The sequence below is a fragment of the Hippocampus guttulatus genome, chromosome 16 (assembly GCF_054856545.1).
Source record: "Hippocampus guttulatus isolate MCC_2025c chromosome 16, RoL_Hgut_1.0, whole genome shotgun sequence".
Taxonomy (NCBI): domain Eukaryota; kingdom Metazoa; phylum Chordata; class Actinopteri; order Syngnathiformes; family Syngnathidae; genus Hippocampus; species Hippocampus guttulatus.
This window is the reverse complement of record NC_141276.1, coordinates 9943293-9966966: the sequence shown is the minus strand read 5'-3', so window position 1 is coordinate 9966966 and position 23674 is coordinate 9943293. Positions and strand designations below refer to the sequence as shown.

Genomic DNA, 23674 nt, shown 5'->3' with positions numbered 1-23674 from the left:
GGTAATTAGAGGTGGCAGAATTACTGACTCCAAGTATGGATACCAAAAATACTTAAATGTAGAAACTCTGATTCAACTGCAGTGAACAGTCCTTCGCACAAAAAGACATGAAATTTACTGTCAATTTTATGCAATATTCATTTGGATAATAATGGAAAAAAATGTCTGCACAAAAATAGTTTCCCTATTACCAACTTTAATAATGCTTGTACTGAGAACACAAAATCACTGGACAATTACATGACTGTCACAAAGTACTTGTATCTTATTGAATCATAGAAATGGTTTTTAAAAAATTAAATACAATTGATAAAATAAATTAAAACGCTTTGCTTCATAAAACAATGTTATTCGTTTATAATTTTCAGTCATACACCAAATAAAATGTCCTTTTGTTGCCATTACAGTGCAGTCTTGCAGTGTGACGGCCAGTTGGCACGTAGCTCCTCATGGACGTGGAAGTAAAACCAGCACACAAATGGAAACAGTGTGACGAGAATGGCGGCCGACACTCTCAACTTGCCCACCGCTGACCTGGAGGACCACAAAAGGTGGATGTAAGTTAATCAAACGTCAATATATTGTCATAAAACTGTGACGTGTTAATGTGGTTGAGTTGACTGCACCTTCCAGAGTGACGACACAGCAGAAGCCATAAAATCGTCAACACCACACCACCAAACTCTCTAGAAAAAAATGTAAATAAAATTTTTTAAATGATTATGAGGCATACATGTTTTCAACATGTATTTTAATTTCATTACTACATGATTGTAAATAAATAATTAATTATATGTATTATGATCACTTGAAAACGTAGATGGTCCCATAATGCGGGCAGGTCTGGGGGTTCATTGCATACTCTTCACCTACCTGGCCTCTTCTTCTTGGAAGAGGCCTGTTGTGTTCTGCCTGTAAAGCTTCCATCCAATGATGAGGAGCATGCCAGTGCACAGTATTATGTGCAAGTCAGCCACACGTCTCCATGCTAACATCTCTGCAAAAACAGAAACCACAGCACAGAGTAATCAAAGGTTGAGATTTAATAGGAAGGAACATTTACTTTTGGTTGTATTTGGCTATTTTAACATTTTGCCTAGAGAGATTGCTGACTGTGGTTTACCTTATTAAATCCTGTGTACAATACTTATATTAATACAAATTAAATCCTGCGGATTCCCGCAACAATGAATGAGAGGCATCAATTTGTAGGATGTCCTTTTTAAATTAAATTTCCTCGCGTTGAGTCGCGGAGGCAGACATGCCACATCCAAAATGGCGAACGCGTTGACCTACGGCAGCAACGGGCCAATCAGAATGAGGTATCAATGCTTTGTGTACCTGTCACGTGGGGTTTAAACCCAATGAGCGCACAGAGGAAGGCAGGAATGCCATAGCCCACCTACAACAGAAACATTGCGCAAAGCGATTACTATTGATGGAAAACTCGACTTGAAGATTTTACATTTATGTTTTATTTTATGTCTTTATTATTTACCATCCACAAAGCGGCATCCGGATCGTTGATCTGCCCAACACAGACAAAAGTTCACGGTGGTGCTGTTGTTGTTGTTTCAACGTGAGTAACTTTGTTCAAGTATACAAGCTCACCTGTACGTACGTCGCCAAGCCGAAGAATAAAGCCATCATCCCATTGCACGCTCGCCAAACAACAAGCATCCAGGTGGTCGCCGTGTACGCGTTGACTTGGAGCGCCATCCTCGTCTGCGGCCGCCCGCACGAGTCATCCCGGCGTCCTTTTTCAAGGGTCCCCGCCGAGTCTCTGGTTGGAATCTGACTATAATTTGCCTTTTCACTGTCGTCCATGTTCGTTTGGTTCATTCATCGCGAGCGCCCAAACTGTACTGGCACCTCGTTCGTAAAACACTGGACTTTGTCTGAATAAAGTTAGTTTGAGCAATCAAGACAATTACGTCACCTTGGATTTTATTAATCAAGTTTGAGCAGAGACTTGCTTGTGATGGTGGATTTAACACACATTCAAAATATGCGCTAAAAATTAGCGTTGAACCAAACTTGAAAGTTATTATTATTAGAATTTAAATGAATTAACCTCCCATACTAAGTTACGTTTGGCAGAAGTGAAGCGAGGCCTCGGTCTAAAGTGCAAAGTTTATTTTTAGCCTCACTTCCGGGTTTGTTTGGCTAGCGAGTATGTGGTTGGCTCGTGTCGTGGGGCGTTGACATGTCAAGCGTCAGTCAACAAAAGCCAGTGTAAAAGGCGTGTCACTGTCCAAAAATGGTTAAAATATTTATTTCTAAAGTTTTTTAGCCTCCCTTCCGAGTTCGTATTGATTAAATAACATGTGTGGACAATCCAAATAAAAACCCAAAATAAAAAGCAACGTCAACTGATCAAAAAAATACATAGATGTAAACAAAATGGGTAATAAGACATGGTACTTGTTTCCAAAAGCAAGTAAGAGAGAAAACTATGTCCGTTTTTTTTTTGTCGTTTTAAACTAATTTGCAAGCAAGTGCGCGTGGGCGGTCACAGGTCAGAATTTGAACATCCCCCAACAATGTATGTAAAAAATGAAGCATTCTAAAGTGTAACATGAAAGAATACAGCAGTGTCCTGGGAAATAGTACATGTTAGTGTCACTGAATAAAAAATAGTTAAGGCATTTTAGTTTGAAAAAAAACCCGATTTGTTAGTGTGAAAAAAGAGAAGGGGGAGTGAGAGAGATGTCAATGTCACTTGGTCAGCTGATCGCTGCAAGCTTCCTCGCTTAGCTTAGCTTAGTTTAGCTTCGCCTCGCCTCGCTGATGTTGTTGTGAGCGCCACCTTGCTTCACAGGTAGCTCGCTTCCTCACAAGCTGTTTCTCAACCACAATCTCTCAATTTCTACCGGCTTCCACACCGGCCAACAGCCTCCCGGGGGGCTGCATGGTGCTGCGCAGCGGACATTATTGATCGTGGGCCGAAACAGGAGAGGCGTCTGAGCACAGCCAGGCAGCTCGACAACCAGACAGCCGCCGTCGCCGGCCCGGCGCCGCTGATGGAATTTAAACACACAACAATGGCGAGTCCCGGTCCGAACAAGACCTCCGCGGCCAGCAGTAACAACAGCGGCACGATGAACGCCACTGCTGCTGGCCACCATCAGCCTTTGCAGCATATTAGCAGCGTGAGCAGCCTGCAGGGTGAGTGAGTGAGTGGGCGAGTGAGTCAGCCAATGGACGGATGGATGAATCCCGGCGAAGGTGAACTCTAGCTCGGGTGTTAGCCGCGGGGGGGGCTCCGGCCGGCTGCTCTCCTGGACTGAGAACATTCCCGCGGAGGGAGGGGGGCGTTACAAGGAGCGGCCGCCGGATCAAATATCACCAACATTTACAATATATCGCATTACCTGTACGTTCAACAGAGTTATACCAAACTCCGTTCAAAAACTGCGCGCTGCCAAAACAAATCCCTTGCCAAATATTTTCTGAACGTCTATTTCTATTGTTATTTACGTATTCGCTTCATCAACGCGAGGGTACTCAATCGGCGTTGCGACAACGCTTGTTTAAACCGCAACATCCTTGATATTCGTGACTTAAATTAACGTCCATCCGTAACTGTCCGTAACTGAGCCAAATGTCAGCCATTTGGGCAAATGGCTGACATCCTTGTAAATTTGGGGTATTGGGCCTTGAGATGCTTTCATTTCATTGAATCATCAATGAAAGTGGTGCCTAGGGTGGCTATTATTATTTTCTAGACTTTTTATCATGTCCCACTATAATAGACATCCACCCATTTTCATATCAGTCAGAGAAAGTGGTGTTTTAAGCTCATTTTCTTTTCCCGACAGTCACCGGGGGCCCGACTCAAGGAATGTCTCTAAATAACCAATTTCCTTATGAATTTGGGCATGTATGCTTCAGCCTTTTTTTTTGTCTGTCATGTTATGATAGTCCTTCCAATTCTTTTTTGATCAATGAAACTAGGATTTCGCTTGGGTGTTTGGCTACTCCCTGCTACCAAAACACTCCCATGGGCCACTAAGCAAGGAGGCTCCACCGAATCACACATACAATACCACATACTACCCGAATATTTCTTTTGAGTAATTTTTGGTTTTTATAACTGTGACCTCTCTTGTTTCCTCTTGGTGGAGCCAGGACAACTACCTTCCATAAATGCACTATTTAAAAACAATTCACTTTGACAAATGTTCTCTGAACATCTGTTTACAATGATATCGATATCTTTGCTTCCTCAATTGCTGTGGAGTCATCTCCGATGAAACTGCAACACCCTTGACATTCACGACTCTGGTTGTGTCTAAACTTGGCTTCATTCTTCAGGCACTTGAACACACTCGGTGGCACTTGAGGAGTTGACTGTGGGCGAGGAGTCCATTTTTTTTACATGCCAAACTCATCCAGAAACTTTCACAGCCACACCGGTTGCTAGTACGTCATATCGAGCTATCAGATACGATATGAAGTGAGCCAGTTCTCACCTTGGCTTTTGGCAGGCTTGCCTTGCAATGAAAGCGCTTATCAATGTTTATGCATCTTTCTTGATTCAATCTCAAATTTATGAATTGATCCAAAATGTCATCTTATCACCTTTATACAATTTGAAGCTTTGTTGAACATTTATCTTTAAACACGCAGTGTCAAATGAAGGACCTGATGCAAAATTTTCCAAATTTTCAGATGCCAACACGTGCTGGAGGTGTCAGAGTGAAACAGGTAATACTCACATTTCATTGAATTGACAGCAAGTTCGTGTAGGTAACAAGAGATGAGCCTTCCTACTGACCCACTTCTTATCTGTGACTAATTTCACATTCTTGCCACGATGGCTTGGTTTCTCTGGTTATGTAGTTGCATGTTGATCTTGAATCCGCAATAAAAGGGAGAAAATAACAGGACTAGTGATCTTTAATAGGTCGATAAGAAGGATGGAATCACCCCACTTGCAGGATGTTCATCGAGCTTTCCACATACGATGATATAAAATTGTGATAAACAACGGCCTTGTTGATTTAGACTGATAGATTCTTCTTTGTCAGTCAATGTGGACCATCATATTTAATGGCTGCCTCATTTCCGACACCGGTGGTCCCCAACCACTGCCATTTGGTACTGGATGAAATAAATTCACCCTTTTCAGGGACAGTGGTTACTACAGTCAACATCTTATCATGTTAGTAGGTTACAGGGTGCATGAAAGGGTTCAATTTAAAAAATAATAATTTTTTTGTGACGGAAGTGTACGTCAGCCCTCGACACGCTCCCATCCCGTCTAGTGGGTTATTATCATATGATTGCGAATCGTGATATTATGGTGACTAGCTGTAATATAAGCGCATTTTCTTGATCAGATGCAGTGATGAGAGTCAACCTATTCCTTCTCTACCTTGGTTTGCAAGTTGAAGTAAACTGATGTCGGGGGGTCCTTTTTTCCCCCCCCCCCAAGCGGGGAGCTCTTGGTGGTGACGATTTATTACGAAGACTACTTTCAGTGTTCCTGTACAATGTGATGATTCCATGTTTTCTCATCGTACTCTGACTTTTTCCTCCATGCTGCGAACTAACGCTTGCTAATGCGCAACGACGGTGAGACTGGCCACAAGAAGAACACCCTCCGGTCACTTTCTAAATATTTTTTATCATTTCTCACGTCTGTTCGCCCGCTTCACCCACACGCCTCCGCGTTGGCCATGTTGGATGTTGCACGTGCATGTCGATCCAAACAAGAAATTGTTGAACAGGAAGTAAACGTTGTGTTCTCGCCTCCAGGCTTTCAGATTAACCTGTCTGGAGCCCCCCCAAGTAAGACCAACATCACTGTGTGTGTGCGTGCGTTTGTGTGTGTCTGTGCGCGCGCGCTCACAACTTCTAATATTTGTGTGGATGTGTGTGTGTGTTCTGCTGCTCGCTGCTAATCCATGTCGAGAGCAGGCTTGTGCCACGGGACCCGTCTACTTCCTGGCAGGCTACAAGATAAAATGTAAATTATCCATCCATCTTCTGCACCTTTTATCCTCAATTCGTCAATAAGTGTACAATCAAAAACAGTACATTTCGAAGACTACCAATATAATATTAACCCATCCATTTTCTAATCCGTGTCTTATGAGGGTCGCGGGGTGTGCTGGAACCTATCCCAGCTGTCTTCGGTCAGTAGGCGGGCTTCACCCTGAACCGGTGACAGCCAATTGCAGGGTTCACATAGACAAATAACCATTCTCGCTCACAATCGCATCTCGTGACAATTTGAAGTGTTCCATATATATTTTTGGAATGTGGAAGGAAACTGGAATACCTGGACAAAGCCCACACGGGCATGGGAAGAACATACAAACTCTGCACAGGAAGGCCGGAGCTGGAATCGAACCCTGGCCCTCTGCACTGTGAGGCGGACATGCTGAAGAGTCGAACACCGTGGCGACCCCGTTAATCAGAATTTATTCAAATCAGTAACAAATAGCAGCCACAGAATATTTACATCACTTTCCTTGGCTCAGCAGAAGGTAATACTAAGTGGAAACAAATGGAAGATGGGAAGTACCACTGGCAGGCACTGCTGATTATGATTGCCAGCAGGAGACCCTGCCCACTGGCATACGCCGAGGAAACTGAAACAGAGGGAAAAATGACCAGCAGATGTCCCCACAAAGCAGGAAAGCACATTTTTTGTGTGTATAAAATGGCTACATATGAGAACGGCTCGTCCACAGAGAACATTTGCACAAGTCGTCAGACAACTCAATATTTACTGTTTGTTGAATTTCATGCTTGATGAGTTCGTCACACTCGCGACTCTCTGTGTCGAACGCATCAAAAAGTCCAATGAACATTAACTCATTCAGTACCAGCCAATTCTGGACCAAGTCTGAAAAGACGTTTAAAAACGTCTTTGGGAGTGAATGAGTTAAATGTCCCCTCTCGTGTGTTACAAACGTTAACTTCCTGTCTCTATTCTTCTTCTCCAAAGCAAAAGAAAAAGTCAAAGAACATTGGCAGAGTTTTGATGCTGACTGAAATGAGCCCTTTTGAGGTGGTTTGATGTTATTTTGGGAGGTTGGAACCTGAACGCAGCGTGACTTGCTGGTTCCTGCCTCTAGATAGCGCTCATTTCTTCTTGCATGTGTCAGCGCAGGCCAAAATGGGTGGTTGTTGTTTGTGTGTGGTCACTAACTTGATGTCAGCGCGGCATGGAGCATCCCTCACTCATCTTTTATTTGCCTCATGTTCTTCGGTCTCGTCGTGCCTTCAAAGACCGTTTTGATAGTTGTTGACTTTGCTGTGCTTCCCCCCCACCTCCCCAGGTAAACGTAAAGCCCTCAAGCTGAATTTTGCCAACCCGCCCATCAAACCCACCACCAGATTCGCACTGAACACTGGTGGACAACCCTTCCAGAACCCGCACATGTGAGCCGCCACCACTTTATGTTACTTCAGTCATCCTTGAAAATCATCATTCACCTCAACATATAAGTCTAAATCTAAATCTTTTTTTTTTTTTTAATTACAAGAATGTTTTTATTCTTTTTTGTTTTTACCTTAACGCTGATACACTTTAAATCTGTTTTCCACAAAAAAGGCCAGGAGGTAATCCGGGAACTATAAAAAGCTATGAAAAATGAAAATATTAGTAGCTTTAAGTTGTAATATCACCAATAATCACTGGATGACAGACACGTCTTAGTTGCACTTCCACTGGGTCTTTTAAAATGTATTCTTCGTCCATTATCCGAACCGCTTTATCCTCACGACGGTTTCGGGTGTGCTGGAGCTTTTCCCACCTGTCTTTGGGCAGTAGGCTGGGGACACTCTGAACTGGTTGCGAGCCAGTCACAGGGCACACAATAACAAATAACCATTCGAGCTCACAATCACACCGTGGGACAATTTAGAGTGTTCCATTAATCCACCGGGTATGTTTTTGGATGTGGGAGGAAACTGGATTACCCGAATAAAACCCACACAGGTGCGGGGAGAGCATGCTAACTCTACACAGGAAGGCCGGAGACCAGATTCGAACCCTGAAACTCCACACTGTGAGGCGGACGTGCTAACCAGTCGACCACCCTGCCGCCTAAAATGTGTTCTCAAAAATGAAATATATTACGAGCATATATTTGGCACGCATGCAATCTATTTAGTCCGTATTTAAAATCGCATTTTTGCCCTCCATCTGGTTAGGAAGTGCATGGTCCTATGCGGCCCCCAGTAGCGCTGATGAAAAATGGTGGCCCCTTCCAGCATTTAACTTGCTCAGTTGCCTCCATTCAACTTTTGCAGATTTTTCTCCTGGTACACGTGCGCGTGACATGTTATTTTTCCCACCTTAGCGAGAGGCTGCGAACGCACAGCATCGAGTCATCTGGCAAGCTGAAGCTGTCGCCCGAGCAGCTTTGGGACTTTACAGCAGAAGACTTGAAGGACTTGGGCGAGATCGGTCGCGGGGCGTACGGCTCTGTCAACAAGATGGTGCACAAGCCCAGCAACCAGATCATGGCTGTCAAGGTGGGCGCAGACGGCATCCCTTTCGCGCCGCCCTCAAATACATTTTCCTTCTTAGACAACAGTTGGAATCACCCCCCCGCCCCCCCTTTTCCAGAGGATCCGCTCGACGGTGGACGAGAAGGAGCAGAAGCAGCTCCTCATGGACTTGGACGTGGTGGTGCGCAGCAGTGATTGTCCCTACATCGTGCAGTTCTACGGAGCTCTTTTCAGAGAGGTCAGTGTCAGAGACGGACTTGAGTAAACGCCCGCTTTTGGGACTGAAATAATCTTTTCGGATTCCAGTTTTCTCTCACGACTTGCACCTTCCGTCTACAATAGTAGCTTCTCCAAGGAATCCAGCCTTCTCTTGGGACTGGTACTTGAACTTAAAACGAGTACCGTCTCTTCCCTTCTGTCACGCCTAGAACGTTTGCCGGGACGAGAGCTGTGATTTTCCGGATGTGGTGTCCGTTGATGGTTGGGATGCTCCAAGCTTCGCTGAATGTTCTCAAATTGTTCTGGAATCTTCCCTGTGTTGCAGGGCGACTGCTGGATCTGCATGGAACTCATGGCTACCTCCTTAGACAAGTTCTACAAGTTTGTGTACTGCTCACTAGACGACGTCATTCCTGAGGAAATCTTGGGGAAAATTACTTTAGCCGTGAGTTATTACCTCCTCGCCGTTATCATCATCAGGCTTGCCGCCCTAACTTTTAACGTCCTCTTCCTATTTTCAGACTGTGAAAGCACTTAACCATCTAAAAGAAAACTTGAAAATAATCCACAGAGGTGAGACACCTCATTATGATGATGTCCTTTTTTTTTTTAACCCTTTCATGCACTCTGTAATCTGATAACATAAGCTGTCCACTGTAGTAACCGCTGTCCCTGAAAGGGTTCATAAGGCCGACCGCCAAGCGGTGTGAAGGCCCTCTTGAAATCAAGGTCCTTTCATTTTATTCCGATCTATGAATTAACGAATATGTATTTGATGTTGTTGTTCAGACATCAAGCCGTCAAATATTCTCCTGGACAGAAACGGAAACATCAAGCTGTGCGACTTCGGCATCAGCGGCCAGTTGGTGGACTCCATCGCCAAAACTCGCGACGCCGGTTGCCGACCGTATATGGCAGTAAGTCTCACACGAGTTCCGGAATGGATGTGTTGCTCTATGCTAGCTTCACCCTGCTCCATCAATTACTGTCCTGTCATGGATCCCGAGTCCCATTGTAATGCAGTACTCGACTTCAACCTACAGTGGTGCTGTTGAGTCGCTCAGCCAGTTTGTAGTTAAAAGAAGAAGATAACGACAGCTGTGGGAGGTTGCGCTCCATCGAGGCACACCTCCACAATATTCTGATCATCATGTGACACGCTTCACGGCCCAGCGTCGCAATGCCACTTGGGCATGCGCTAACATGCTAACTAATTAAGTTCTTAATTGATTTGTCCTCAAGGATTGTATTTAATTGTAACCCAATTTTTTTTTTTTTTTTTGTAGGAAACCCTGACTTGAAACCGTAACATAATATTGCAACTCTATGTGGAGTGTACTTTTTGTGCATTATGTAAAGGGTTTTGTGTGTGTTTGTTTTGCAGCCCGAGCGAATTGACCCCTGTGCGTCACGACAAGGTTATGACGTGCGCTCGGACGTTTGGAGTTTGGGAATCACGTTGGTGAGCTTGTACTCTTGAGCGGCATGATGGCTATCCGGAAGTATTTCTTCTTGCTATGTGCGTGCATGTGGTGGTGTTGCAGTACGAGCTGGCGACAGGGCGTTTCCCGTACCCCAAATGGAACAGCGTGTTTGATCAGCTGACTCAGGTGGTCCGGGGGGACCCCCCGCAGCTCAGCAACTCTGACGAGAGGCGCTTCTCGCCCAAATTCATCTCCTTCGTCAACGTGTGGTGAGAACACGCTATTTTTTTTTCTATTTAGTCTTGATCCATTACTCCAAAAATAAAAGGTTTACAGCATGGTAAAGTGCGGCCTATAAACACAGCTCTTCAACTTTATAATAATTATAGTAGTAATGATAACTTTCTCCTGTCTTTGAAGCCTTACCAAGGACGAGTCCAAAAGGCCAAAATACAAAGAGCTGCTGGTGAGTTGACTTTGGCTATCAACATGTAACACCGCATCATGCAAAGTCAACATCATGTTTTTGCATGTGTTCTTCCAGAAAGATCCATTTATTCAGATGTACGAGGAGCGTCCTGTGGACGTGGCCGCTTACGTGTGCAGACTTCTGGATCAGATGCCGGCTTCTCCCAGCTCGCCTTCGTACATGGACTGATTACCACGAGTAAAATGAATGCGCGCACACATCCGTTCGTTCATCCAACTGCAACAATAAAGACTTCAAGCCAGACGCAAAACAAAGCAAAGATGCGAGTAAAAAAAAAAAAACCCACCATCATCTCTTTCACATCATACTCACAAACGCACACGCACAGTCGTCATGATGTGAGTGTGTCTCAGCGATGCAACATCACTAGATCCAGATGAATGCTTATTATTATTATTGTTATTATTATTATGGAGAAATAGTAAATGTTGCCTCCTGCTGGAAACATGCTGAGTGCATGTGCGCGTGTGAATTGAAAGCATCAAGTGTTTGGTCTCCTCTCAAACTTGTCATGTCAGAAGTGAGTTGAGAGTGAAGTTGTTTAAGATGTAAACCAGGATATGCTGAGAGAATCTAAATAAAGGCCAGAAGAATAATCGATACCATATGCCTTGAGGTTATGCCTTGACTTCATTATTGTGTCTTGATCATTTCCACCCTATAAAATACATTTATGAACAGTGTAATATGAACGTGGAAAAATATATTCGTGTATGGTGAGCAAAGAAGCCTTTATGCCACAGTACTGTACAATGGGTGCAAGGTGGGAAGCATATCAATGACAGTGACTGATGTGTACAATCTATAAAACGTCCGTTGATATGTATGCATATTGCAACACCGGTAATTTAGCTCTGTTGCACATACTGGTTTAGTCACATGTAATACAATTATTCGCCAGAGGATACATAATTTATCGGTTAATGTATTTACCAAATAGTTGAGTAACAACCGAGAGTTTCTAACGTTAATTTAATAATAGTATATATTTTTTTTTAATGCAGCACTGTTTTTTTTTCTCGATTTTATTCTGTTGGTCGTATTTCCACCGTGCCGCTGATGGTACTGTACAGTACAGTATTACATTTTGTCACCTTAGGTCAAACCACGCCCCCTCATCGCCGATTAGCCCAGAGGTAAGGAAATCCGAGGAAGCCATTGGATGAACAGCCGTAACGTCATCAACACGTGCCGGAAGTAGTGTGCCTCACATGTCTCTCTGTCAACTCTCAAACAAGTGGTTCGTGCGTGCTTCTCGCCTACTCGGAAACTTTATGAGGTCATTTAACCCTGGATGAAGGCTGCAAAATGTTTGACCAAACAGAATCCACATAACGGTATTTTTGATTGACGCGTTTTTAAATATTATGAACGTGCTGAGTGCGGTCACTTTGTGCGTGTCCGCCGCCGCTCGTCCACTGCTCCTCGCCCCGCGTCGTTGTCCTCTTCTGCGGCCTGCCTGGCACCCGTGTCGTTCCATGGCCGACAACAGGAACCACAACAACAAGATGGAGAAGAGACCCGCCAAGCAGCAAGCGAAGCCGCTGCGGAGGCTGAAGGGCAAAGAGAGCCGCAACAAACGAGGCGATGTACACGGCCCCGCCACCGTATACGTGCAGGTGGTTGGCGCCGGAAGTCGAGACAACGCTGCGTCACTTTACGTCTTCTCCGAATACAACAGGTGCGTGCGTGCGCCGTCACGAGCACGAGTTACGACGTCATCGATTACATATTGTGTCTTCGACAGGTATTTGTTCAACTGTGGAGAAGGGACGCAGAGACTCATGCACGAACACAAGTAAGCTTCACTACTCCATTATGATAATTACTTTATTATGACTGCTTGACTGGTGACCAGTCCATTGTTTTTCTTTCTGCCTTGGCATCTTTTTTTGTATATCTGCCCTGGCATTGCTATGTCTTGTTTCTCATTCCCGTTTCCAGGCTGCGAGCGTCCCGACTGGACAATATCTTCTTGACCCGAATGAGCTGGGAAAACGTGGGCGGGCTTTCTGGAATGATCCTCACCTTGAAGGACACCGGAGTCCCCGACTGCGTTCTCTCGGGACCCCCTCAGCTGGTGAAAGAGACCCTTCAATAAACATTGGGACGCAACCAGGAACTCTTGAAAATTTGCAATTTGAGCCAATTGTTTGGTGCTCCCATAGTTTCTGCTTTTTGTGAACACATATTTTATGCACACAAGTGAATTTGAAACAAATAATTTTCACTTTAGTGACACCTCAAGCATCTGAACAAAGCTGTCCTTTTATTCTATAAAGCACCAACAACAGCAATGAAAATGCACTTCTGATGGCAAAATAATGGATTTACAAATAATCACCAGTGTAACAATTTTACATTTGACCAACTGTACAAATTTGCATGCGATTTAGTAGTAGTAATAGTAGTAGTAGTAGTTATAATAGTCGTATTTAGTAGTGTGTGAGCGTGTCAAAATGTGTGTGTTTTTGTGTGTGAAAAAATTACATCCTTGCTTCTGCTTGTAAATTTAAGTAATCTATGTCATCTTTTTCTCCGCTCATTGCCAAAAAAATCAACAAGAAAGAAACATAGTGGACATCAGTTTATGTCGTTCGCGCTGTGTGTGCATTTGTGATAAGTATCTTTGTTCACCGCATAAGTGTTGCTGACCGGCCTCATTTGTGTTTGAAGGAGAGCTACGTGAAGGCCATCAAGACTTTCTCCGGGCCGCTGGACAGCATCAAACTTTGTACGTCTTCTGCCTCCGCTCATAGGAACGGCTTTCTCCTTTCATTTCTGCTTTGAATTTTCTGTTGTTTTCCCTATTAGCCGTTCGTCCGTACACGGACCAAACATACACGGACGACACCATGACCGTTGTGCAAGTTCCCATCTTTGGTGAGTTGCAAACATCAAACTCGGCATGCTTGTCTTGGTAAGGGACGTTTCTGGCCTTTCTTCCCCTCATTGTCTTTCGTCACCCTCTTTGTCCATAGCCTCAGCAGGGAATAGCCGGCCCTCTCCAGGAAGTAGCCGCTCCCCAAGCCCGACCTCCCACACGAGAGATGGCGACCAACCCGATCATGCCAAAGACCAAGCAGGTGACTTATGACGCATATCAATTCAATTTAATTCAAACATAATCCACGCGACTTCCTGTTGAACTGTTGCACTTTTGACATTCATTGATAATGAATACGTAATTTTTTTTGTAGGCGACAAAAGAACAGTTACAAGAGACGCCTCACTGGTGGTCGCGTTCATATGCAAAGTAGGGCAACCTCGTGTGTGCATGCATGTGTGTGTGTGTGCGCGCGTCACCTCTTGAAGTAAAGCGCCATTTTGTGTTGTGTGTCAGCTTCATCCCAAGAAAGGCAACTTCTTGGTGGTCGAGGCCAAAGAACTTGGACTTCCTGTGTGAGTAACTTTAGGACCTTGTCCAAGGAAGCTTGTTTCATAGTTTTCGTGTATTTTTACTCATTATTTTACAATATTATTTTTGACTACATTTTTGTGTACATACACACACATACACACTGTTGCACATCAAGTACCTGTATTATTCTATTTGAACAAATGCTGTGTTTACACTGGGTCAGAAGCCGTGAACCATATTTGATTCTGATTCAAATTTAATGTGCCAAATCTATTATTTCCACTTTTTGTATGTTTTTTTTGGGGGGGGGGGTTGCCTGAGCTAAGATGATTTTCAAACATGTGTGATGGAGAAATGCATTGATGTGCATTTGTGGTTGTGAATTCGATCTAGAATATATATATATTTTTTTGGCTGTTGTAAAATAAATAAAAGTGTGTTGTTGTTCGTCTCATAGTGGCACGGCGGCGATCGGCCCACTTATCGCCACTCTGAAAAGCGGGAAAAGCGTCACATATGATGGCAAAGAGGTGTGTTTTTCTGACGTGGGATTTTTCGCAACTTGTCCTCTTTGGGAAAAAAAAAAATTGTGATGATGGTGTTGGGAATGGTCTCTGCGTCTCTGCAGAATCACTCACCCATTCCCCAAGGAATGAATGTATCGTTAACTGTCAGCCCGAAGCGATGAATCAAAAACTCCCAAATCACAATTTGGAATTTGAAATGGACTTTTGAATCATTTTTTCCATCAGATCCGACCGGAGCAGGTGTGCACGCCCACCGATCCGGGGCTGGCGTTTGTCATCGTGGAGTGTCCGTCCGAGGAGTTTGTCACGCCTCTATGCAACAGTCAGCACTTCTCAAGGTCAGCCCAAGTGGAAGCAGCACACGTCAATCATCCTGACAAATAACTTTTCCTCTCACCTGCAGGTATCACAACGGGGGGCCGGAGGACGCCCCTGCTCTCGTGGTGCACATCACTCCAGAGGCGCTGCTGAACACGGATCAGTACCAAGATTGGATGAAAAGGTGCATTTTCTTGTTCACGGTCTTCTTTCACCTTCTTTCATTATCCCCGTGTCGTGATTCGTGAACAGTTATCAAATTCATTCTCTCTGTCACAGGTTCCCAGCCAGCACCGAGCACCTGATCCTGAACGAGCACGCTGGCTCCGCCCACAACGTCCGCAGCCACAAGATCCAAGCGCAGCTCAACATGATCCACCCCGACGTCTTCCCGCACCTCACCACCTACACGCCTAAAGTAACGAGCGGCGCTCTCGGCTGGACATTTGTATCCACCTCGCTTCCTTTTTCAACCACTGTCAACCACTCCCGCTAGCTTCACGCCAGTTGTGACGAATTGTTCATTGTCGTTGTGCTGACAGGACCCCCGGGCATCTGTTGAGACGTCCACTGTGCGAGCCGAGTGTCTGCTGAAGTTTCAGCTGCGACCGGTCATCGAGAGGCAAAGGTCAGTCGGCGCTTCAACAATGAAGGTGCAACACAGATGTGGCGATGTTGCGTTTCGCTGGGTTATGTGTGAAAGCTAACGGTCAAATGATTGCTAATTTCTTGTGTTTTATTTGATTTAGAGACGCCATCCCCCCCTGCAATCACGAGGAGTTTGTCAAAGAGGCTTATGATGTCCCCAACTTTTTGCAGGAAGTGGACAAATGTCGCCATCTGCGCTCAAGCACATCCGCAGCGCCTGCTGGTGAGTTCAGGTCGAATCGTGGAGTCAATGTAAAGTGCGACACCCGCTATAACGCACTTAAGTTTTTTTTCACTCACGCGATATCGCATTTTTCCGTGGTTGTTGTTTGTGGCTTTTTATAGTGTAGAGGCAGCAGCCAATTTAGAATTGCACGCTTCAATGTAGTACCACATTGTGCCACAATCAGCCAGGCAGCACTGAGCACTTCAGGAAGACAACGTAGTTAACAGCAAGAAGAAGAATTAGCTGCAGTTTGTTGTTTAAAGATACACTTTTTTCTTCTCTTTTGTTGAATGCGTTGCTGTGCCATGTGTTATCAAAATTGCGCTTGTTTCAAGGTTTATACCAGAATGTCAACGATGACTTCCGTTAGCCCGTCTGTGGCGTTTTGGATCAAATGCTAGCATTAAGCTAGTTGACCTTTTATGATGTTTGGTTGACATTTTGATCTAAAAAAATAGACCGTGTCTATTGTTTTATGGGTCACACTTTTGACTCTTAACTGTACAAGCAAGGGAGAATCCAAGTCTTTAAAATGTATTACTCATTCAATTTTTGCTAATACAAAGTAGGAATAATTTAGAAGTGTGTTAAATATGTTTTAACGTGGGAGGGGTCAAACTATTTCAAAGATTTTTTTTTTAATTGTCTTATTGTATTGATATTGTATTTTTATCTTTTTTGTGTGTTGGTGTCGGACAAGCAGAATATCCCGAGTTAGTTTTTCTGGGAACTGGATCGGCCCTGCCCATGAAAATCCGAAACGTCAGCAGCACTTTAGTCAACATCAGGTTGGTGGGAACGAACACACAAGCTGAAAAAGTGACGCTACTACGCATCCTGCTTGCGTATTGACTGTTTGCCCAACTAAACGTCCCTCCTTGCCCGCGTGTGAGGGCATTACACAATCTTGTTTCCGCCACGTGGAAATTGATCGGAAAAATTCTGGGATTGTCGTAGCCCTTTATAACGCGAGTTGTAGCATCGACATGGCAGGAGCCATTTCAATAATAACCGTCGTTTTTCCTGTTTAGCGCGGGTCGTTCGCTGCTGTTGGACTGCGGCGAGGGGACCTTCGGTCAGCTGTGCAGACACTACGGCGACGGCGTGGACGAGGTTCTGTCCCACATCTCGGCCGTGTTTGTGTCGCACATGCACGCCGACCATCACACGGTGAGGTGGCTCCAACGCACGGGATTGAAAAAAAAAAACCCAACGTGAACAAACATTTGGTTTTGCCTGGTTGTCAGGGTCTGGTCAAGCTGCTGTATCAAAGACAACGTGCCCTGGTACGTCCAAAACAAACAAAAAAACTTTGTATATTTCATGTTACTTTCTTTGTTACCCTGCTATACAAATTCTTAGATTTTTATTTTTTGTGACCATGCATATTGCCATTTGTATGATGGCGCCCCCTGGTGGTGCCTTAGGCGACTCTAGGGAAGACCTGGAGTGCCGTGTTGCTGCTGGCTCCCCGGGACATGTTGAGCTGGCTGCGGCAGTATCACGACGGCTGCGAGGAGATCCTCCATCACATCAAGTAAGTATGACGTGAGCGTAGCTTTGCTCGTAGACATTTTCAACCACGGCGACATGCAATATTTTTGCGGGGCCAGAAGACCTCGGCGGTCATCAGTCCCCATCTACCACGCAGAAGTATCCTGGCACCTGTCGTTTACGCACATTATGGAAAGCTCAATTTCCCCGACAGTGGTCTTACTTCTCATCTCTTTCAGCTTCATTCCAAACGACGTCCTACGCCACAATGCTGACACTCCCAAGCCGAGGACGCAAGCGTCGATCGGGGCGTTACTGAAGGACAACGCCTTGGAAAAGGTTACAACTTTGAAAAACAAAATCAAATACAAAGAGTTGAACAAATACTCTTTGGACCAACCAAGCCAGTTTGATAACTCAGTTGATGATGTACAATTGTTGAACATTTCAAATGTTTCTAAATGAAGAATTGTGTCTACATACACAATTCGACAAAAGATTTACGTGTCCCAAAAAATATAATTGCAATTATTTCTTTTTCGGCAGTATGCTAAAAAAAGAAAAAGAAAAAAACCTGCAAAACTTCATTAGAGTATCATTTGCATTTTCTGTAAGCAAAGAGGAATAAAAAGGCTTACAATCTGATTTTTGTGAGGAACAAAAAAATCTGACTCTTTATTGTAGATGGCAGCTCCTCCCCAAAAATCATTTGCCACTTTATCCTTCAAAAGAAGCCTGATCTGTCTATTTCTTTTGTGACGTGTTTCTGATCTTTCAACACTGCCGTTGACCGCTGTAGCACCTGAATTTGATTGTATTGTCAGTTTGAGACGTGCACAGTCCGTCACTGCAAGAACGCCTTCGCCTGCAGCCTGACTCACCAGTCGGGCTGGAAGTTGGTCTTCTCCGGAGACACCATGCCGTGCGACGCTCTGGTGCGCATGGGTGAGTCAATTCGCACCACCCAAACATAAACAACGCTCTTCCTATCAATGGAAGACGATCCCATCCCCTCCCCTTGAGGTCTCCTCGTCAATGAAATGGCAGCAGGAAGCCGAGACGGAGACTGATTGATCTTCCTTTGCACCCCTCCCATCATTTTCACCGCCATTTTGTTTTTGGCTTCCAGGGAAGAAGGCCACGCTGCTGATCCACGAGGCCACGCTGGAAGACGGCTTGGAGGAGGAAGCGGTGGACAAACGGCACAGGTCGGAAAAAACTTCACGCTGTTGTCGACCAAAAAAAAAAAAAAACCATCCAGTGACAGTCTAACAACCCAATAGACAAAATAACATCAAGATGCACACTTCGAAGGGGTTCCCAAATGTGTAAACATAACCGAACATCTGGCGTATATGCCCCTTAGCCTTTCATACAGCGATCCTGCTATTGGCTACAATTTTCCACGATGACATCACACTCTCTCATCCCTCTGCTGCTCTGGCTTTGGTAGTTAAATCATGACGGTTTCATTTCAATGTATTCTTCGCTTTGTATTTGAAACGTACTGGGTTTCTGGAGCAAAAATGGCAGTAATCAGCTCAAAGAAGTATTTTAATTGGATAATATTTTTGCAAATGTACCTAGTTTAGTGTTTTGTTTTGTTTTCCTCGATAGCACGACATCACAGGCGATCGACGTGGGCATGAGGATGCAGGCCGACTTCATCATGCTGAATCATTTCAGCCAGCGCTACGCCAAGATCCCGCTCTTCAGCCACGACTTCACCGAGCGAGTGGGCATCTCCTTCGACCACATGCGGGTGAGGCGACCGCTTGGGCGCCGACATTGTCTTGCAAGACGACTTTCAACTGTCATGGGTGGGGTGCCCCCATCATCAACGGGGCTTCACTGTAATAATGTTATCGATCCAATCGAGAGGTCCTTGTGTCCGTCAGGTGCGCCTGGGAGACTTGAAGGTCCTCCCGGCTCTAATCCCGGCACTCAAAACACTCTTCGCCGAGGATCTGGAGGAAATGGAGGAGAGACGAGAGCGACGGGAGCTCAGGCAGAAACGGACAAGCGACGGCGACGCCGGCCAAGAGCATGACGCCGCTGTTGTTCTCCACGCCAAGAAACTGAAGAGCAGCTGATGACATTCGCTCTTCGCCATGGGAAAAAAAGCAGCCCTCCGCCGCCAAATAGCCAACATCCGCAGGCCCAAAAAGGCTCACAATTGCTAACAGGTGCCAGAAGATTACGGCAAAGTGCCATTTTTATCCGAATGAGCTTCCTCAACTCGTACATATTTTCGTTGTCACCAAGACACCACTTTAACAATTTCTTAACACGAAGACAGCAACAAAGCTCAACTGTTGTCTAAATGAAACTGCAAAATAGTCCCTTGGCACCAAGATAGCAGCAAAGCATGACTTGATTAAATTCCTCAATTCATTTCAACACAGGTCCTTGACATTAAGACACCACAAGGTTAGTGCTTAAAGCACTCATTTTGTCTACTTCAACACCAAGATGGCGCCACAGTAATATTTTTAGTTGAAATTCAGTGAATTATAGAGGCTTGGTTTAAAAAAAAGAAAGAAAAGAAAAATCTGAATTGGTATAATTCCACTTTATTACATCCAAACCTTGATTTCTTTTTCTCGTTTGAATGTAGTGTTTTTGTTTGCTTTTGAGCGAGCAAATTAATTTTTGCATGTAGTTTACCTTTCGATGGCGGCAACTGGAAAATCGAACTTGTATAATCATGAGTGAGCATGATGGCATTTTTTAGTTTGTGCTCTTCTGTTATTGTCTGCCTCCATCATGACCACTCAGCCCAATTTGAAATGAGCAATTTCAACAAGAATTATGTTTCTCGCGTGTCAGTGTCGTTGCATGTTTAGTTTGTTTGTTGACTACCTCAATAGCCTGAAGTGTAATTTTTTTTTTTTTTTAATGTCAGCTAAAACACCCTTGGTCCAAACTGACCTGAAATAGCACCCATGTGTGCAACACTATTGTGCGCAGGACAGTCAAAAATATATCCAAGTGTTAATTAACTGCCCATTTAGTCAATTTTGTCAAATTGTCTCCATTAAATTCTGTAAAATATTGAATGGGGTTAAATTGACTCCAAACTTAAAAGGAGATTTGACTGGACAAAATCGGCATCACACAGTCTGGAAGTAACATTTTGTAAAGGTAAGAGGTTACGTGGGGTGTTTTTTCGTGACCTTTGGCCCAAATTAAACTGTCTTTGTTTTTTGTGCGTTTGTCACCCATTAGTGCAAAGCACACCAATAATGAAATAAAAAGTGCACTGAAAGCTTACATGTCATTCATCAGTTGAAAACAATGAGCAATATAAAGGAAATTATTTGTACACGAATCAGTCGGCTTATTGTCTGTTTTGTTTTGTCTTAATTACAGTAACATTTTCATGGCACCCCCACAAATCAGGACTGTAAGACATTGCTGCAATTATTAACATTAATGGTGGGAATGAAAGTAGTAATCCTTGTTACTATATCGCAAGTAAACGATAAATGAAGTCCGGCACACGCGGGGTACTTAATTGGTCAATTAAATCAGGCACAAGCGGGGTACCTAATAATTGGGGTCCTCGCTCACCGAATAGTTCTTTGTTAGCAATACAGTGCACTGATACGCTAACCTCGTTCATGCGGTCATGGTGTATTTTAGGTGAGTAATTTGGACTCGGTGATGTTAAAAGTCACATCAAGAATTATATATTGTATGTGTGACAGTTTAAGAGGTACTTAGTCGTAAATGTGATAGAACCATGCCTCTGGTATATTTAAATGTCCTTTTTAACATGGGACTAAAATGTGGGAACTCTAATTTTATTCGCGTAATTCTTCCAATAAACCCAGTAACTCTCACCGCCCCCCCTTCCAGGCCCCCACACCACCAGCCTCCCAACTTTGATTGCCTGATGCACTTTCCTTTCCGTCCACGTGAGGGCGCCCAAGCACCATTTATCTCCCGACCTGCAGGTACTGGAGTCGAAAAGAGAAGGAGGAATGACCGTTATGCCTTGAGTAAGTACATCAATGTTTTTTATACATCGCTTATATCGTGCTATTCTTGTTAAAATTACAAAGTCGAATGGTTAATGTAAGCGAGGAATGTTCTGGAAAATGCTCAGGTAAATGCCATGGACGTTTTTTGCAATACCAAGGAAAAGCAATCGTTACATTAGGAATTACACACCCATTCATCACTTTCGTAATACTATGTAGGGATTGTTATTATATTCATCACTAAATTGTTATCAGAATTGTGAAAAAGAGTGACTGAATCTGATTGCAGCAAGTGTGTAAAAATGCGTCGATACTGTGACACTGATATCACGTTACTAGCCTGACATGAATGAAATTTTGATTCGGGGCCTGAGGCATGATAAAAAATAAAATAAAATGTCACCTTAAATATATACATTTTATTGGATTCTGTATTTGGCATCTTGTTTGCTCCTTGCTTTTTTAATTTGGGCCATCACACGCAGCCTCTCCACAAGATCACGGATGATGTAAATGCGACGGTTCCGAGATGAGCTGTTTTCCGAGGCGTAACACCGTCAGATACTCGTACTCCGAGACTCTTCAAGAGTGCTACAAAGGTCGCCGGAATGATAATAAGCGGCTTGCGATAGGCCTCAACGTCCTGGCATGAGGCGCTTGCCTGAGCTATGCTCTGCACGTGTGCGTGGGTGTTTGTGTATTTTTATAATACGTGTCGAGAAGCAGACATGATTTGCCTGCCCAATGCTAACCCTGATGGATGCGTTACGACACATGATGTGTTTGTCAACGTCACAACTGAGCCTGTTTAGTCAAAATTAGAAGCTGAGGAGCAGGCAGAATTGTTGTGTTTAATCTTGTGTCCACCGAGGAATTAATCTTCTTTTGTAAGGCCTCAACATGTCAGAAAACTCTCAGGTTTTGCGCAAGCGTCTATGCAATAGGTGAAAATCCACATTAGAGAGTCTGTATAATTTTTTTTCCAGAGTTTTAGTCTTCCACGTGCTTTAAACACATTCAAACATTTTATTTAGGCACACTTAAACTCTTTAAAGTACACTTTTTAAAGTGTTGCTTTGCGCTTGTTCCTGCTTTCTTGCTGTCAAGAAATAGAAGATTACAGTATTGTACAACATCACTTTGAGGAAACGAAAACAAAATGCCAACCATGCTGGCTTCAAATTGCTAGTGTCACTCTAAGATGAATTATTTCGCTGTGAAAGTGACCCATGAAACCAAATCTGGGATATGACTGTTACCGACAGTGAGATCTGTCATGGATGTTTTCCAGCGGGTCGTCGTGGAATTAATTGCTTATGTGTGAAATTGCGATTTTTAAACTAGTGCAATGACAAACAGATCTCTGTAGATGGCACTGTTGCATCACTTTGGATTGGAGATCAGCACAGCTTTTGTGGAGAGGATAAAGATTAGGCAGTGAGTTATTAGGTCAATTAGAGAGAAACATCAACACGTTTGGGGACTTCACATTCCAGCAGAGGACAGTATGTTTATGTATGGGCGTTGCAGTCTAGAGAAAAGATGACGCCCCTCATGCAGTGAATGGTGAACGTCATGGAAGGACGTTCAACAAGCCATGTGCTGAGTCAGGGTTGTGTCATGGCGCTTTTCATGGTTGTATATCTGTTCATCAAAGGTTATATTGCCATCAAAGCCCTTTCTCCATTTTTGTTTTGTTCTTTATGTAGCCCCCCCCCCCCAAAAAAAATTATGTAAAAATCATGTTTCTTTTCAAACGCATGAAGTGATGATATTACAAAAGAAGCAAGCAGCTACGTCGTCTCGGTTTATTAGTTACGGAATGGAAGCAGACGCTTACGAATCGAACTCACGCCAGCGATTGGCATGCCCTCCCCCACCTGAATCCAGAGTCAATTATGCGGCGCCCTCGCCTCCTGGCGTGCTCTGCTGCGGCGAGATTCAAAGCGGGAGCTAATCCGAGCCGACTGGAGGTCACGGTCACACGGCGAGCCGGGTAATTGTGAGCCGCCCGATCTGGGGAGGGATCCGAGTTGACTGTCAGGCAGCCGTCGGCTCGCATCTTCAATCGGGTTCGCGTCGATCCGATGCCTCCCGTTGAGAAGAAAACATACAATAATCTACAAAATATTTGCGATAACTTGAAACAAACAAACCAAAAAAAACCCGTGAGTTGTGTTGTCATGGCAAGTGAGGGACTCTCAAGTCGGCCCTTAGCACACGGCGGAACTCGTTTGGTAAGGGCGCCAACGGTGAAGCATGTTATGTCAGGGCTCCCCTTTAAATATGGCCGCTGTCAAACGCGTTCGTCGTGCGGGCGAAGCAACAGCTGCGCAACGTGAGCGCGTTTCGAGCCATCGCTAACGCGATGGGGTGAAATGAACCGAGAGCAGATGTTCTCATCAGTAGGTTTGCCCATCACCTTCGCTCACGGCCGCCTTCACAGGTCAGCACGCTAATCATCGGCCTCATTAGACCCCCCCCCCCCCGTCACCCCAAAAAAAAAAAA

General features: G+C 44.3%; 3 protein-coding genes across 8 annotated transcripts; 2 read left to right on the top strand and 1 right to left on the bottom strand.

Annotated features, from left to right (window-relative positions):
• Positions 1–179: 179 nt before the first annotated feature.
• tmem220 (transmembrane protein 220) lies at positions 180–2131 on the bottom strand. The gene is made up of 6 exons (XM_086132633.1): positions 1612–2131; positions 1499–1528; positions 1342–1402; positions 874–997; positions 627–686; positions 180–534 (listed from the first exon to the last, which is right to left on the bottom strand). Exons 1-6 carry the CDS (start codon positions 1840–1842, stop codon positions 402–404), a joined length of 639 nt encoding a protein of 212 aa, XP_085988759.1. The 5' UTR covers positions 1843–2131; the 3' UTR covers positions 180–401.
• On the top strand, positions 1403–11212 carry map2k4a (mitogen-activated protein kinase kinase 4a). Of its 6 annotated transcripts, none has more exons than XM_086132628.1 (14): positions 1403–1579; positions 2896–3168; positions 4675–4710; positions 5764–5796; positions 7296–7398; positions 8322–8496; positions 8591–8710; positions 9017–9136; positions 9213–9264; positions 9481–9608; positions 10076–10153; positions 10236–10384; positions 10536–10581; positions 10660–11212. In XM_086132628.1, the coding sequence occupies exons 2-14, from the start codon at positions 3024–3026 to the stop codon at positions 10771–10773; spliced, it is 1299 nt and encodes a 432-aa protein (XP_085988754.1). In that variant the 5' UTR covers positions 1403–1579; positions 2896–3023; the 3' UTR covers positions 10774–11212. The 6 variants fall into 6 exon arrangements, with proteins under 6 accessions (XP_085988754.1, XP_085988756.1, XP_085988755.1 ...); XM_086132627.1 differs by lacking the exon at positions 1403–1579 and adding an exon at positions 2728–2821; XM_086132630.1 differs by lacking the exons at positions 1403–1579; positions 5764–5796 and having other exon boundaries at positions 2717–3168; positions 7308–7398.
• Positions 11213–11803: 591 nt separating this feature from the next.
• Positions 11804–20452, top strand: elac2 (elaC ribonuclease Z 2). The gene is made up of 23 exons (XM_086133808.1): positions 11804–12286; positions 12353–12403; positions 12550–12685; positions 13282–13339; positions 13420–13488; positions 13587–13691; positions 13806–13861; positions 13949–14007; positions 14424–14496; positions 14719–14831; positions 14897–14995; positions 15091–15229; positions 15354–15439; positions 15561–15682; positions 16389–16473; positions 16717–16855; positions 16933–16971; positions 17113–17222; positions 17419–17518; positions 18004–18124; positions 18309–18387; positions 18797–18941; positions 19078–20452. Exons 1-23 carry the CDS (start codon positions 11973–11975, stop codon positions 19270–19272), a joined length of 2493 nt encoding a protein of 830 aa, XP_085989934.1. The 5' UTR covers positions 11804–11972; the 3' UTR covers positions 19273–20452.
• Positions 20453–23674: the final 3222 nt, after the last annotated feature.